Source organism: Oncorhynchus kisutch, linkage group LG30, assembly GCF_002021735.2.
Source record: "Oncorhynchus kisutch isolate 150728-3 linkage group LG30, Okis_V2, whole genome shotgun sequence".
In the NCBI taxonomy this organism is placed as follows: Eukaryota; Metazoa; Chordata; class Actinopteri; order Salmoniformes; family Salmonidae; genus Oncorhynchus; species Oncorhynchus kisutch.
Genome location: NC_034203.2, coordinates 31413496 through 31425829, shown reverse-complemented (window position 1 = coordinate 31425829; position 12334 = coordinate 31413496). Strand labels below are relative to the sequence as shown.

Sequence of the window (12334 nt, the reverse complement as noted above, 5' to 3'; positions counted from 1 at the left end):
TAACACAGGTTAGGAGAACTAACGCAGCAGTTTAGGAGAATTAACATGGCAGGTTAGGAGAAGGAGGTTAAGGTTAGGAAAATAGTTAGGTTTAGCAAAAATGCTAGTTGTCAACATTGAACTCGTTGTGCCATGCATTGAACTCAATCAGCCATGCAAAACGGTCTTGAGTAGCAACAAATCTGCCCAATTAGCTCCATATAAGCAGTTAGTTATCGTTAATCTCATCTATGAAGAAGACTCGTTAGAGCCGTCACTTGAGTATCTGGTCAATATAATAAATAATCTGTGTAGAACTCCATCCCAGAGTGACGCACAATTCGCGTCGATTTTATACGCACACGTCATTTTACTGCGTCTACAGTAAATTTGTTTGGAGAGAGAAGATGGCGTCAGAATCAGCGGAAACGTTAGCCGAACAGGACACAGAACTGGACGAGTTATTGGACAGTAAGATTTGACATTACTCACGAGTGAAGTATCAATCCTGCCAATACATTAATTAATACAAAGAATTGTGTCAAACGTGGCGCAGCGGAGCAACGTGCCTTGTTAGCGAGGTAACGTTAGCTAGTTTAGCCTAGTTGGTGGAATGTGGTTGGTCCTGCCTGGCAAGTCCAGAACCAAAATCAGGCATTCTCTTACAAAACCTCCTGCTTTTGCTGTTTACAATAAGGTCACCATTAGCATTACAACGCTGCAGCAGATGGCTCAGTGGGGATGTATAGCTATAATATAATTTGTCGTCAACTTTGACCCCGATTTGACAAAAATGTAACATCATAATGTGTTAACAAGCTAAACTGTTCTTGAAATGTATATCATTGTTGTATGGTTGGAGCGCAAGTATGACAGCTAGTGAGATCTAGATTTACAGACCTATCTGTTATAGTTTCTGTCAACTGGCCTGCCGATTTTAATTCATAATAGTATTGCATACTAGAAGCCGATGGCGCTTTGTGTATTGTAACGACCCTGCGTTTAGAGGCGCGGATATCGACCCTGCCGCTTGAGCAAGCTTTTGCGGCGCAGTCGATAGCCCGCTGGACTTCGGGATAGAAGGTCGAAGGTTCGAGACCTGCTCCCTGCTGTTTCATTACAGTATTATTCACTATGGCCTACCAGACTACTATTATCTTGATAGCAGGAATTTAATGGAGATTATCATAATCTGTCGTTTTTAATGTTTCAAGTAGTTTGGTGAAGTTGTACTCCTAACATCAGAGATGGTAATGGTTTCTAAAGTAGAAGTAGTGACCTCATCATACTGACAATCAACTAATGCATGACTGAATTGCACATTGACCCAGAGTTTGAAGAGTTTACCTTTGACCTCTAACTACCTGCTCAATCCCTTCACCTTGCCTTGACCATGCTTCCACCTGTTCCTGTGAAATGCTGCTATCTGTGCCACTGCATTTCAGCTTTTACTGACTTTCCTCTACTAAAGGTGCACTCGATGACTTTGAAAAGACAAACCCAGCCCCCCCAGCCCCAGTTCCTGCTGCTGCCGCGGCTCCCCCATCAGCCAAGGGCAGTGAGGAGAAAGTGAGTGAATCTTTTCCCTGGTTTCTAGTATGTCCCTTAACTTCACCAATTGCCTGGAGCTTGCATATAAGAGCTGTAGTTTTTAGTGTTCAGATTGTGGTACAGATGTTATCTTTCAGTGTCTCAAGTCTGTCAACCCTTTCCATTTCTGTCTGTATATGGGGGAAGATCAATTTAACAGTTTTACTTGTTGATGCACATCTCTCTCTAGCCCCCTCTACTGGAAGACAGTCAGTTCTTTGAGGCTCTGTTTGAAGGGGAGATGGCCTCTCAGGCGAAGGAGGAGTGGGAGAAAGCCATGACTGAACTCGCACAGGAAGAACCTGAGCTGCTGCAACACTTTCACAAATTGTCAGAGGCAGCAGGGAAAGTTGGTAAGCATCCACATATTTTCAGTTCCGTTCTTTTGTGCCTGTCAATGTACTAACTCGTACCCCTGCACGTTGTTCTCAGTACCGATACTCTTTGTAAATAGTAACACAATAATATGAGACTTTCTTTTTTTTGCTAATTTAGCTCTGCATTGTTGGGAAAGTAAGCGCTTCACGCACTGGAGGCTGGCTTATAATATAATGAGCAAAGTGAATAAAATGTCAAACACCTGGTAACCTTTTAGTCATTTAGCAGACGCTCTTATCCAGTGTGACTTACAGGAGCAATTAGGGTTAAGTGCCTTGTTCAAGGGCACATCTGCAGATTTTTCACCTAATCGGCTCGGGGATTTGAACCAGCGACCTTTCAGTTACTGGCCCAACACTCTTAACCGCTAGGCTACCTGTCACCCAATGTTAGATGGATTTGATATCATTCCACTCTAGCCATTAACACAAGCCCGTCCTCCCCAATTAAGGTGCCACAACCTCCTGTGATTTCTTGGTAAAATCACAGGATTTTGTGCTGTTGTATTCGGGACATCTGACAAATAAAATAAAATTTGATTTGATGATTGATTTGAGATGGGGGGGGGGGGGGTTGTTTTCATCTCAGTATTTTTTACGCTGTGTTTTGCAGGGAAAACATTCACTCAAACTGTCCTCCATTTGAACAGGTACTGATGTAGCCTCCCAACAAGAATTCACTTCCTGTCTCAAAGACACCCTCAGCGGGTTGGCGAAAAATGCAGACAACTTACAGGTAGTTTAGATTGTAAATGTTTTTTATAAGTTATGGAAGGTTTGGTTGTCACCACCCTTGGACATTGTTCTGAAAATATTGAAACTTTGGACCATTAGCAAAATGTCTGTTTCTTTGGTCTTAGATGCGTTTCAGACTGTTCTGTTTTTATTCTTCAGAGTGCAGGTTTGGCTGGAGAGGATCTAGCAAAGACTCTGGAAGGGCTGGGATTGGATGAGGGTGGACAGGGGGGCGGGGAAGATGGAAACATCTTGCCGATTATGCAGTCCATCATGCAGAATCTACTCTCCAAAGAAGTGCTCTACCCATCTCTCAAAGAGATCACTGAGAAGGTTAGTGTTTTTTCTGTCCATATGTTTGGGTTTTCCCTAAAAATGTATATGGTTAACAAGCCACTAGCAGATGTTGATTCTTGTTTTTATAGATCTTTCCCTTGTATGCACTTTACACAACTTTCTAACTGGATAACTGACTGTTATTCAATCCTCATGCAGTATCCTGAGTGGTTGAACAGCAATCGCCAGTCCCTCCCGGCAGATCAGTTCCAGCGCTACGAACAGCAGCACAAGGTCATGGGAGAGATCTGCAGCCAGTTTGAGAAGGAGGGAGAGCGAAGTGGAAGGGATGGGGAGAATCGCTTTGAGAGCATTCTGGAACTCATGCAGCAGGTGAGACAGAGGACTGTTTCTTACCTGCATGAATTGTTGGTTGTCATTCATACTGACTGATGGTTTGCTATGCATGGATATTGATTATGAGTTATTGTTTGAATTTTCAGCTACAAGACCTGGGCCAACCACCCAAAGAGCTGGCTGGTGAATCGGTATGTTTCTCCTCTCACTTGCTCTCTTTGTCCTTCAGCTACCAACTTTTGTTATTGCAGCTGCATAGTATGTTTCCCTCCTTGGACAGGGTCCATCTGGTAAAATGAACTATCTAAATGTGTTATACAGAATGAATTCAAATTAAATGAAACCCACTCTGTTCCCCCCCCCCCCCCCATCAGCCACCTGGCCTGAACTTTGACCTGGAATCCCTGAATCTCCCAGGAGCCTCTGGGGCTGGAGCGGCAGAGCAGTGCTCAATCATGTGATGTCAGAGCAGCCAGATCAATAGATGCACAGGCTAGGAGCTGTGTGCGAGGGGGGGATGATGAGAGAGGACGATCGATCACAAGACAAGGAGGAGAACGAGACTGTTTGCACTGCTCTCCTCGCAACAGATGTTTCTGTGTCTACAGAGAAGGCACAGTCAAGGGTGGCACAACAAACCAATGTTACCACCCTTCGGTAACTCACTGATCATCACTTCACTGATTTTAAATTAATTGCTTTGGTTTTTCGTAAGCTTTTCCAGGTCATTCATAGTACAGGTAGTAGCATACCCACACACACCGCTCAAATGGCTAGCGCTTGACTTATGAGTCTGTTTTTACACTCACCGTTGTTGAGCCTCATGGTAGAACTGGTTGAACTGGCCTATTGGTTAAAATGGTGCCTTGCATTATTGTTATAAACCTTACAGCAAGGATAGTAGGATTCTCTGTTGTGAGTTGCTGAGTGATGATTGAGTTGTTTCATAGCTGCAGTATCCGTGCCCAACAAAGGGTGTTGAGCCACCGTCACAGTTCCACTCAATCAATAAAGTAACACCAACACCCCAGGGGTTGATTAGGTTGTTTCTGACCACTAGTTTATAGTTATAAATTTAGCCATTTTCATCATTAATACTGTTAATGTAACAAATGCGTGTAGATTAATATTGTTGGTTGCATAACCAGTGTACATTTGTGAATTATTTAAAGAAAATCGAGGAGTTAAACTTACCTCGTTCTAATTTCATAATCATAAGACGGCTAACTGATTTTTAGAGACTGACTTTACCTTGGTTAGTTATATAGTATCTTCCCAAAAGCTACTATGTTGTACCAGAGACTGTATATGGCTGTGCACTTGATTTGACCTCTAGTTTTCTTGACGTCGGTTCAAACATTGTTACATCCACAAGATGTAAGAACCAGTCCTGTGGCCAATTGGGACATATATTTATAATTGACATTATTAAAGTTTTTAAACAGGTTAGCGAGGTTGGTGCTCTGGTTTGCGCATGGGGCTAGAGCTCGATGGGGCTAGAGCCAAGGTCGGTCAGTAACCATCAGGATTAAGACGGTCCCCTGAATCCCGGGGCGTCTGTCCAGTAGTGGGACTCTTTTGTGACTGTGGTTATAACCCTCCTAGCTTTTTATGCACTACAAGTTATGGAAAAAAGGTTTCTGACACCGTGACCACAATGTCGAAATTGGATTTAGGCCATGATGAGAGAATACTGTTTTGCATGATTATATCGAAACCAGTACCACTACTGGTATGTGACCCTGCTGTTTTTCTTGTGATCAAAATGATACGAATATATAGCATTTATTTAAGGGACAGGCACAAGTAGTAAAACAGTTCAAATAATTTCAGAGAATCTTTACAAGAGTTGAAGTGATGTGCAAAAATGACTTTGCTGTGGGAACAGTGATTAGTAGTTAAAATGACTGTGAATTACCGCTTGTGTTTGCTGTTCATTTGGAGTGAGTGGAGTGACATTCTTGATATTTCATATGCCAACATATGCTTTGACTGAATCTTGGGGAGTACCGCTGTAGTTAATGATTTTCATTAGTCAAATTGGGTGTTACTTCATTAGGTATGTACTCTTTCATACCCTATATCCAGACATGTTCGTTCTGGTTGTGTAATTTATTGGCAGCTGGCATCTAGAGTAGTCACCTTATCACCTCAAACATTGGGATTTACTTCACTTGTGGTAAACATACAGTACCAGCCAAAAGTTTGGACACACCTACTTATTCAAGGGTTTTTCTTTATTTTTACTATTTTCTACATTTTAGAATAATAGTGAAGACATCAAAACTAACCAAAAAGTTTTAAACAAATCCAAATATATTTGAGATACTTCAAATAGCCACTTTGCACACTTGGCATTCTCTCAACCAAATGCTTTTCCAACAGTCTTATGCTGAGCACTTGTTGGCTACTTTTCTTTCAATCTGTGGTCCAATTCATCCCAAACCTTCTCTATTGGGTTGAGGTCAGGTGATTGTGGAGGCCAGGTCATCTGATGCAGCACTCATCACTCTCCTTATTCGTCAAATAGCCCTTACACAGCCTGTAGGTGTGTTGGGTCACCGTCCTGTTGAAAAACATGATAGTCCCACTAAGTGCAAACCCAGATGTGATGGCTTATCGCTGGATAATGCTGTTGTAGCCATGCTGGTTAAGTTTGCTTTGAATTCTAAATAAATCACTGACAGCGTCATCAGCAAACCACCATAACAACACCTCCTCCATACTTCACGGTGGGAACCACACATGCGTCGATCATCTGTTCATCTACTCTGCGTCTCACAGACATGGTGGTTGGAACCAAAAAATCTCACATTTGGAATCCAGACCAAAGGACACATTTCCATTGCTTGTGTTTCTTGGCCAAAGCCAGTCACGTCTAATTGGTGTCCTTTAGTAGTGGGTTCTTTGCGGCAATTCGACCATGAAGGCCTGATTCATGCAGTCTCCTCTGAACAGTTGATGTTGAGATTTATTTATTTGTCATTTCTGAGGCTGGTAACTCTAATGAACTTATCCTCTGCAGCAGAGGTAACTCTTGGTCTTCCTTTCCTGTGGCGGTCCTGAGGAGAGCCAGTTTCATCATAGCGCTTGATTTTGTTTTGCAACTGCACTTGAATAAACTTTTTCAAAGTTCTTGACATTTTGCGGATTGACCGACCATGTCTTAAAGTAATGATGGATTGTCGTTTCTTTGCTGATTTCTTTTCTTCTATGAGGTTAAACGGTGGTTGGCATCCAATTTGTTGCATTACTGCCACCTACTAGACTGGAGTTCAACCCCCTTATACTTTACTTGAAAAATAAAAAAGTACTAAACAAATACCCTACCATCTAACACTACTCACTAATTTCAAAATTATATAAAATCAAATTAACACCCCCCACTCCACTAATTAAATGTATTTATTCCTACCTCGGGACATCGCCACTTAACACATCCTGTAACTCTAAGTCTCGTACACCCAAATACCTCTCTGGGGATGCCACCACAACCTCCATTTTCTGAGACTTCCGATCCATCCCTGCAGTACAATTAATAACCATTGCTATAAATGCTAAAAATCCAATCTTACTGAAACTTATTTCACTTTTGGCCTATCCCTCTGTTTTGGTATATCTTTACTACTCTCACCACTCCGCCCCTTACCCATCTTCGTCAACTGTCTATGCCTCAGCATATGACAACTTATACACTACTCTAAACCTGGAAACCTCAACCTGCCTCTCTCGCACGGGACATTTCTGATCCCCATCTCCATGGGCACCCCTAAAATGAACACATTCCACTACTTTCCCCAATACTACACATTCTTCTGCACATTTCAAACACCTTGGACCCTCCCTCCAACACACTGGTGCCACATGCCCATAAGCTTGACACCTGTAGCATCTTAATGTATTCGGCACATACGCTCCTACAGGATAACTTTTTATCCTAACTTCACATTGTAAGGCAAAGACTCATCTTCAAAACTCAAAAGAACAATGACTCTTCTGTTTCCCCACTCTCGCCACTCTGTCTGCATCACATCAAACAATGAGCATCACATACACCGGGAATCTTTCCCCTCAGCTGGTCAACGTTTATTTCTACTGCTACCCCAGTTATCACTCCATTCATTGGTTCCGTTTCTTGAGAACGAAACAATTCACTTTTCTTGCCCCCATTCATTTTACTTTGAGCGCATTCTTCCTCTGCCCAACAGAAACACAAACAATTATCACTTAGACCACTTCTAGTTACCCTCATCGACTCCACATGACCCAACTCTTTTTTTCACCCACCGTGAATCCACAAATGGATCGGCCAAAAGGCATGAGTCCACTTTTTCCATAAACTTCACTCCTACTGTCACGGACTCTTGTTCATCCTGATCCCAGGTGCATACCTCCGTCTCCGATAACTTTACTGCACCTACCACCTCTGATACTTCACCCTCATTCACTTCCATTTCTCCTCCTGTCTTCAGCTCCCTCTGCTTACACTTTCTACCATTCCTCTTTGACAACCAATCTTCCTTTTCCCACCATTTTTATCCGACTCAAGCTCACCCTCTTATTTTCTCACTCTCAGACCTCTTCTCTCTCTGTTTTTCCCTCCATTCCTTCTCCGTTTTCCAAGTACACGTCTCCTTATGATAATACTGCCGCTCCACCCCTGACACTCATCTTGTACTTGCTTTCTCTAAGGACTCCATTTTCCCCTTCCAGAGTTCTGCTCATGTCCCCAATAATGTGCCTACAACAGCGTAGCTGCTTTTTGCTTATTTGAGCCATAATATGGATTTGGTCTTTTACCATCTAGGGCTACTGATTGGTCTCAAATGCATTTAGAAGGAAAGAAATTGTACAAATGAACTTTTAACAAGGCACACTTGTTCATTGAAATGCATTCCAGGTGGCTAGCTCATGAAGCTGATCGAGAGAATGTCAAGAGTGTGCAAAGCTGTCATCAAGGCAAAGGGAGGCTACTTTGAAGAATATCAAATATATTTAGATTTGTTTAACACTTATTTGGTTACTACATGATTCCATGTGTTATTTCATAGTTTTGATGTCTTCACTATTATACAATGTGGAAAATAGTAAAAAATAAAGACAATTCTTGAATGAGTAGGTGTGTCAACTTTTGGCTGGTACTGTATATCAGGCTGATAGACTAGTGGAACAGCAGATAAGAGAAGTGTGATAGAAATAGCGGAGAACGTATAGGCTTACCATTGACATGGTAATGGCTGTGGAGAAGAGATGAATGTAGCCTATGTATTGTCAGAGTTACTGCCTCATGTCACAGCAAAAGGAACATGATCAGTCCATGTAACTGTCGGAGCTGATAGCCTCTCCTCTCAGGACTGGTGTCATTCAACCAATTATTTCTACCCAATTAGCTACATGTCTCTTTCCACTATCATCATTAAATTATCAGCCTGGATATATTGTATAAATCAACTCTGTGGAATATGTAGGCCTATTAAGAAATAAACTAACAATGTTTATCAAATAAACAAACTCAGTGCAGTCTTCCTTTTTGTTTTATGTTCTGTTCAGATCTCAAAGCAATACCATTGCTGGTTGAGAGATTGGGAACTGGTAGTTGTGTACACATGATGTCCATGTCCAATTGATACATTTTTTAAATGTACATTATTGAGGTTTTTTATTTTTATTTAACTAGGCAAGTCCGTTAAGAACATATTATTATTTACAATGATTGCCTACTAGAAGGCAAAAGGCCTCTTGCGGGGACGGAGGCTGGGATTTAAAACAAAATATATAGGACAAAACACACATCACGACAAGAGAGACAACACTACATAAAGAGAGACCTACTCAATCACTTTTTATAGCTACTGTTTACAGGCCTCCTGGGCCGTATACAGCGTTCCTCAATGAGTTCCCTGAATTCTTATTGGACCTTGTAGTCATGGCAGAAAATATTCACATGGAAAAGTCCTCAGACACACCCCAAAAGGATTTCTGAGCCATCATCGACTCAGTGGGTTTGGTCCAACATGTCTCTGGACCTACTCACTGCCACAGTCATACTCTGGATCTAGTTGTGTCCTGTAGAATAAATATCGGACCACAATTTATTTACATTTGCAATCGCAACAAATAATCTGCTCAGACCCCAACCAAGGATCATCAAAAGCTGTGCTATAAATTCTCAGACAACCCAAAGATTCCTAGATGCCCTTCCACTCCCTCCACCTACCCAAGGACGTTAGAGTACAACCATCAGTTAACCACCCAACTGAGGAACTTCATTTAACCTTGCGTAATACCCTAGATACAGTTGCACCCATAAAAACAAAAAACATTTGTCATAAGAAACTAGCTCCCTGGTATACAGAAAATATCAGAGCCCTGAAGCAAGCTTCCAGAAAATTGGAATGGAAATGGCCCTACACCAAATTGGAAATCTTCCGATTTTCTTGGAAAGACCGTACCATGCAGTATCGAAGAGCCCTCACTGCTGATCAATCATCCGACTTAATTGATGAAAGTAAGACCAATCCAAAATGTATTTTGATACTGTCGCAAAGCTAACTAAAAAGCAGCATTCCCCAAGAGAGGATGGCTTTCAAGTCAGCAGTGATAAATTTATGAACTTCTTTGACGCAAATTACGGACTCCTCTTTAAATCTGCGTATTTCTCCAAAACTCAGTTGTCCTGAGTCTGCACAACACTGCCAGGACCTAGGATCAAGGGAGACACTCAAGTTTTTTAATACTATATCTCTTGACACATTGATGAAAATAGTCATGGTCTCTAAACCTTCAAGCTGCATACTGGACCCTATTGCAACTAAACTACTGAAAGAGCTGCTTCCTGTGCTTGGCCCTCCTATGTTGAACATAATAAATGGCTCCCTATCCACAGGATGTTTACCAACCTCTCTAAAAGCCTCTCTTGAAAAAGCCAAACCTTGACACAGAAAATATAAAAAACTATCGGCCTATATCAAGTCTCCCATTCTTCTCAAACATTTTAGAAAAAGCTGTTGCGCAGCAACTCACTAGCTTCCTGAAGACAAAATATTTGTATGTGAAATGCTTCAGTCTGGTTTTAGACCCCATTATAGCACTGAGACTTTACTCATGAAGGTGGTAAATGACCTTTTAATGGCGTCAGACCAAGGCTCTCCATCTGTCCTCCTGCTCCTAGACCTTAGTGCTGCTTTTGATACCATCGATCACCACATTCTTTTGGAGAGATTGAAAACCCAAATTGGTCTACATGGACAAGTTCTGGCCTGGTTTAGGTCTTATCTGTCGGAAAGATATCAGTTTGTCTCTGTGGATGGTTTGTCCTCTGACAAATCAACTGTAAATTTCGGTGTTCCTCAAGGTTCCGTTTAGGACCACTATTGTTTTCACTATATATTTTACCTCTTGGTGATGTCATTCGGAAACATAATGTTAACTTTCACTGCTATGCGGACTTTACACAGCTGTACATTTCAATGAATCATGGTGAATCCCCAAAATTGCCCTCCCTGGAAGCCTGTGTTTCAGACATAAGGAAGTGGATGAAGGCAAATGTTTTACTTTTAAACTCGAACAAAACATAGATGCTAGTTCTAGGTCCCAATAAACTAAGAGATCTTCTGTTGGATCTGACAATTAATCTTGATGGTTGTACAGTCGTCTCAAATTAAACTGTGAAGGACCTTGGCATTACTCTGGACCCTGATCTCTCTTTTGACAAACATATCAAGACTTTCAAGGACAGCTTTTTTCCATCTACGGAACATCACAAAAATCTGAAACTTTCCGTCTAAAAATGATGCATAAAAATTCATCCCATGCTTTTGTCACTTCTTGATTAGACTACTGCAATGCTCTACTTTCTGGCTACCTGGATAAAGCACTAAATAAACTTCATTTAACTTTAGTGCTAAACATGGTTGCTAGAATCTTGACTAGAACCAAAATATTGGATCATATTACTCCTCTCATCTCTTCAGTAGGTCCTATGATTGAGTGTAGTCTGGCCCAGGGGTGTGAAGGTGAACTGAAAGGCACTGGAGCGACGAACCTCCTTGCTGTTTCTGCCTGGACGGTTCCCCTCTCTCCACTGTGATTCTCTGCCTCTAACCCTATTACGTGGGCTGAGTCACTTACTTACTGGTGCTCTTCCATGCCGTCCCTAGGAAGGGTGCGTAACTTGAGTGTGTTGAGACACTGTCGTGATCTTCCTGTCTGGGTTGGCGCCTCCCTCGGGTTTGTGCCGTGGGGGAGATCTTCGTGGACTATATTCGAGCTTGTCTCAGGGTAGCAAATTGGTGGTTAAAGATATCCCTCTAGTGGTGTGGGTGCTATGCTTTGGCAAAATGGGTGTGGTTATATCCTGCCTGGTTGGCCTTGTCCGGGGGTATAGTCGGACGGGCCACAGAGTCTCCCGACTCCTCCTGTCTCAGCCTCCAGTAATTATGCTGCAATAGTTTTTGTCGGGGGGCTAGGGTCAGTCTGTGAAATCTGGAGTATTTCTCCTGTCTTATACAGTGTTCAGTGTGAATTTAAGTATGCTCCCTCAAATTCTCACTCTCTCTTTCTCTTCTCAAGGAGGACCTGAGCCCTAGGACCATGCCTCAGGATGACCTGGCCTGATGACTCCTTGCTGTCCCCAGTCCACCTGGTAGTGCTGCTGCTCTAGTTTCAACCATTCTGCCTGCGGCTATGGAACCCTGACCTGTTCACCGGACGTGTTACCTTGTCCCGTTGTCCCGGACCTGCTGTTTTCGACTTTCTCTCTCTACCGCACCTGCTGTCTCTAACTCTGAATGATCGGCTATGAAAAGCCAACTAAGATTTATTCCTGAGGTGCTGACCTGTTGCACCCTCTACAACCACTGTGATTATTTTTTTGACCCTGCTGGTCATCTATGAACGTTTGAACATCTTGGCCATGTACTGTTATAATCTCTACCTGGCCCAGCCAGAAGAGGACTGGCCACTCCTCAGAGCCTTGTTCCTCTCAAGGTTTCTTCCTAGGTTCCTGCCTTTATAGGGAG

At 42.3% G+C, this 12334-nt stretch overlaps 1 protein-coding gene across 1 annotated transcript; it reads left to right on the top strand.

Moving 5' to 3' along the window:
- The first annotated feature begins 305 nt into the window (after nt 1-305).
- Nucleotides 306-8825, top strand: LOC109874939 (peroxisomal biogenesis factor 19). The gene is made up of 8 exons (XM_020467012.2): nt 306-450; nt 1451-1548; nt 1760-1922; nt 2597-2682; nt 2841-3014; nt 3177-3350; nt 3461-3505; nt 3689-8825. The coding sequence occupies exons 1-8, from the start codon at nt 387-389 to the stop codon at nt 3773-3775; spliced, it is 891 nt and encodes a 296-aa protein (XP_020322601.1). The 5' UTR covers nt 306-386; the 3' UTR covers nt 3776-8825.
- The last annotated feature ends 3509 nt before the right edge of the window (nt 8826-12334 follow it).

Bases quoted from the DNA above. Each gene is read 5' to 3' on its own strand.
- LOC109874939 (XM_020467012.2), top strand. From the start codon at position 387: ATGGCGTCAGAATCAGCGGAAACGTTAGCCGAACAGGACACAGAACTG. The intron at 451-1,450 runs GTAAGATTTGAC...CCTCTACTAAAG, and splicing joins ACTGGACGAGTTATTGGACA to GTGCACTCGATGACTTTGAA. The intron at 2,683-2,840 runs GTAGTTTAGATT...TTTATTCTTCAG, and splicing joins AAAATGCAGACAACTTACAG to AGTGCAGGTTTGGCTGGAGA.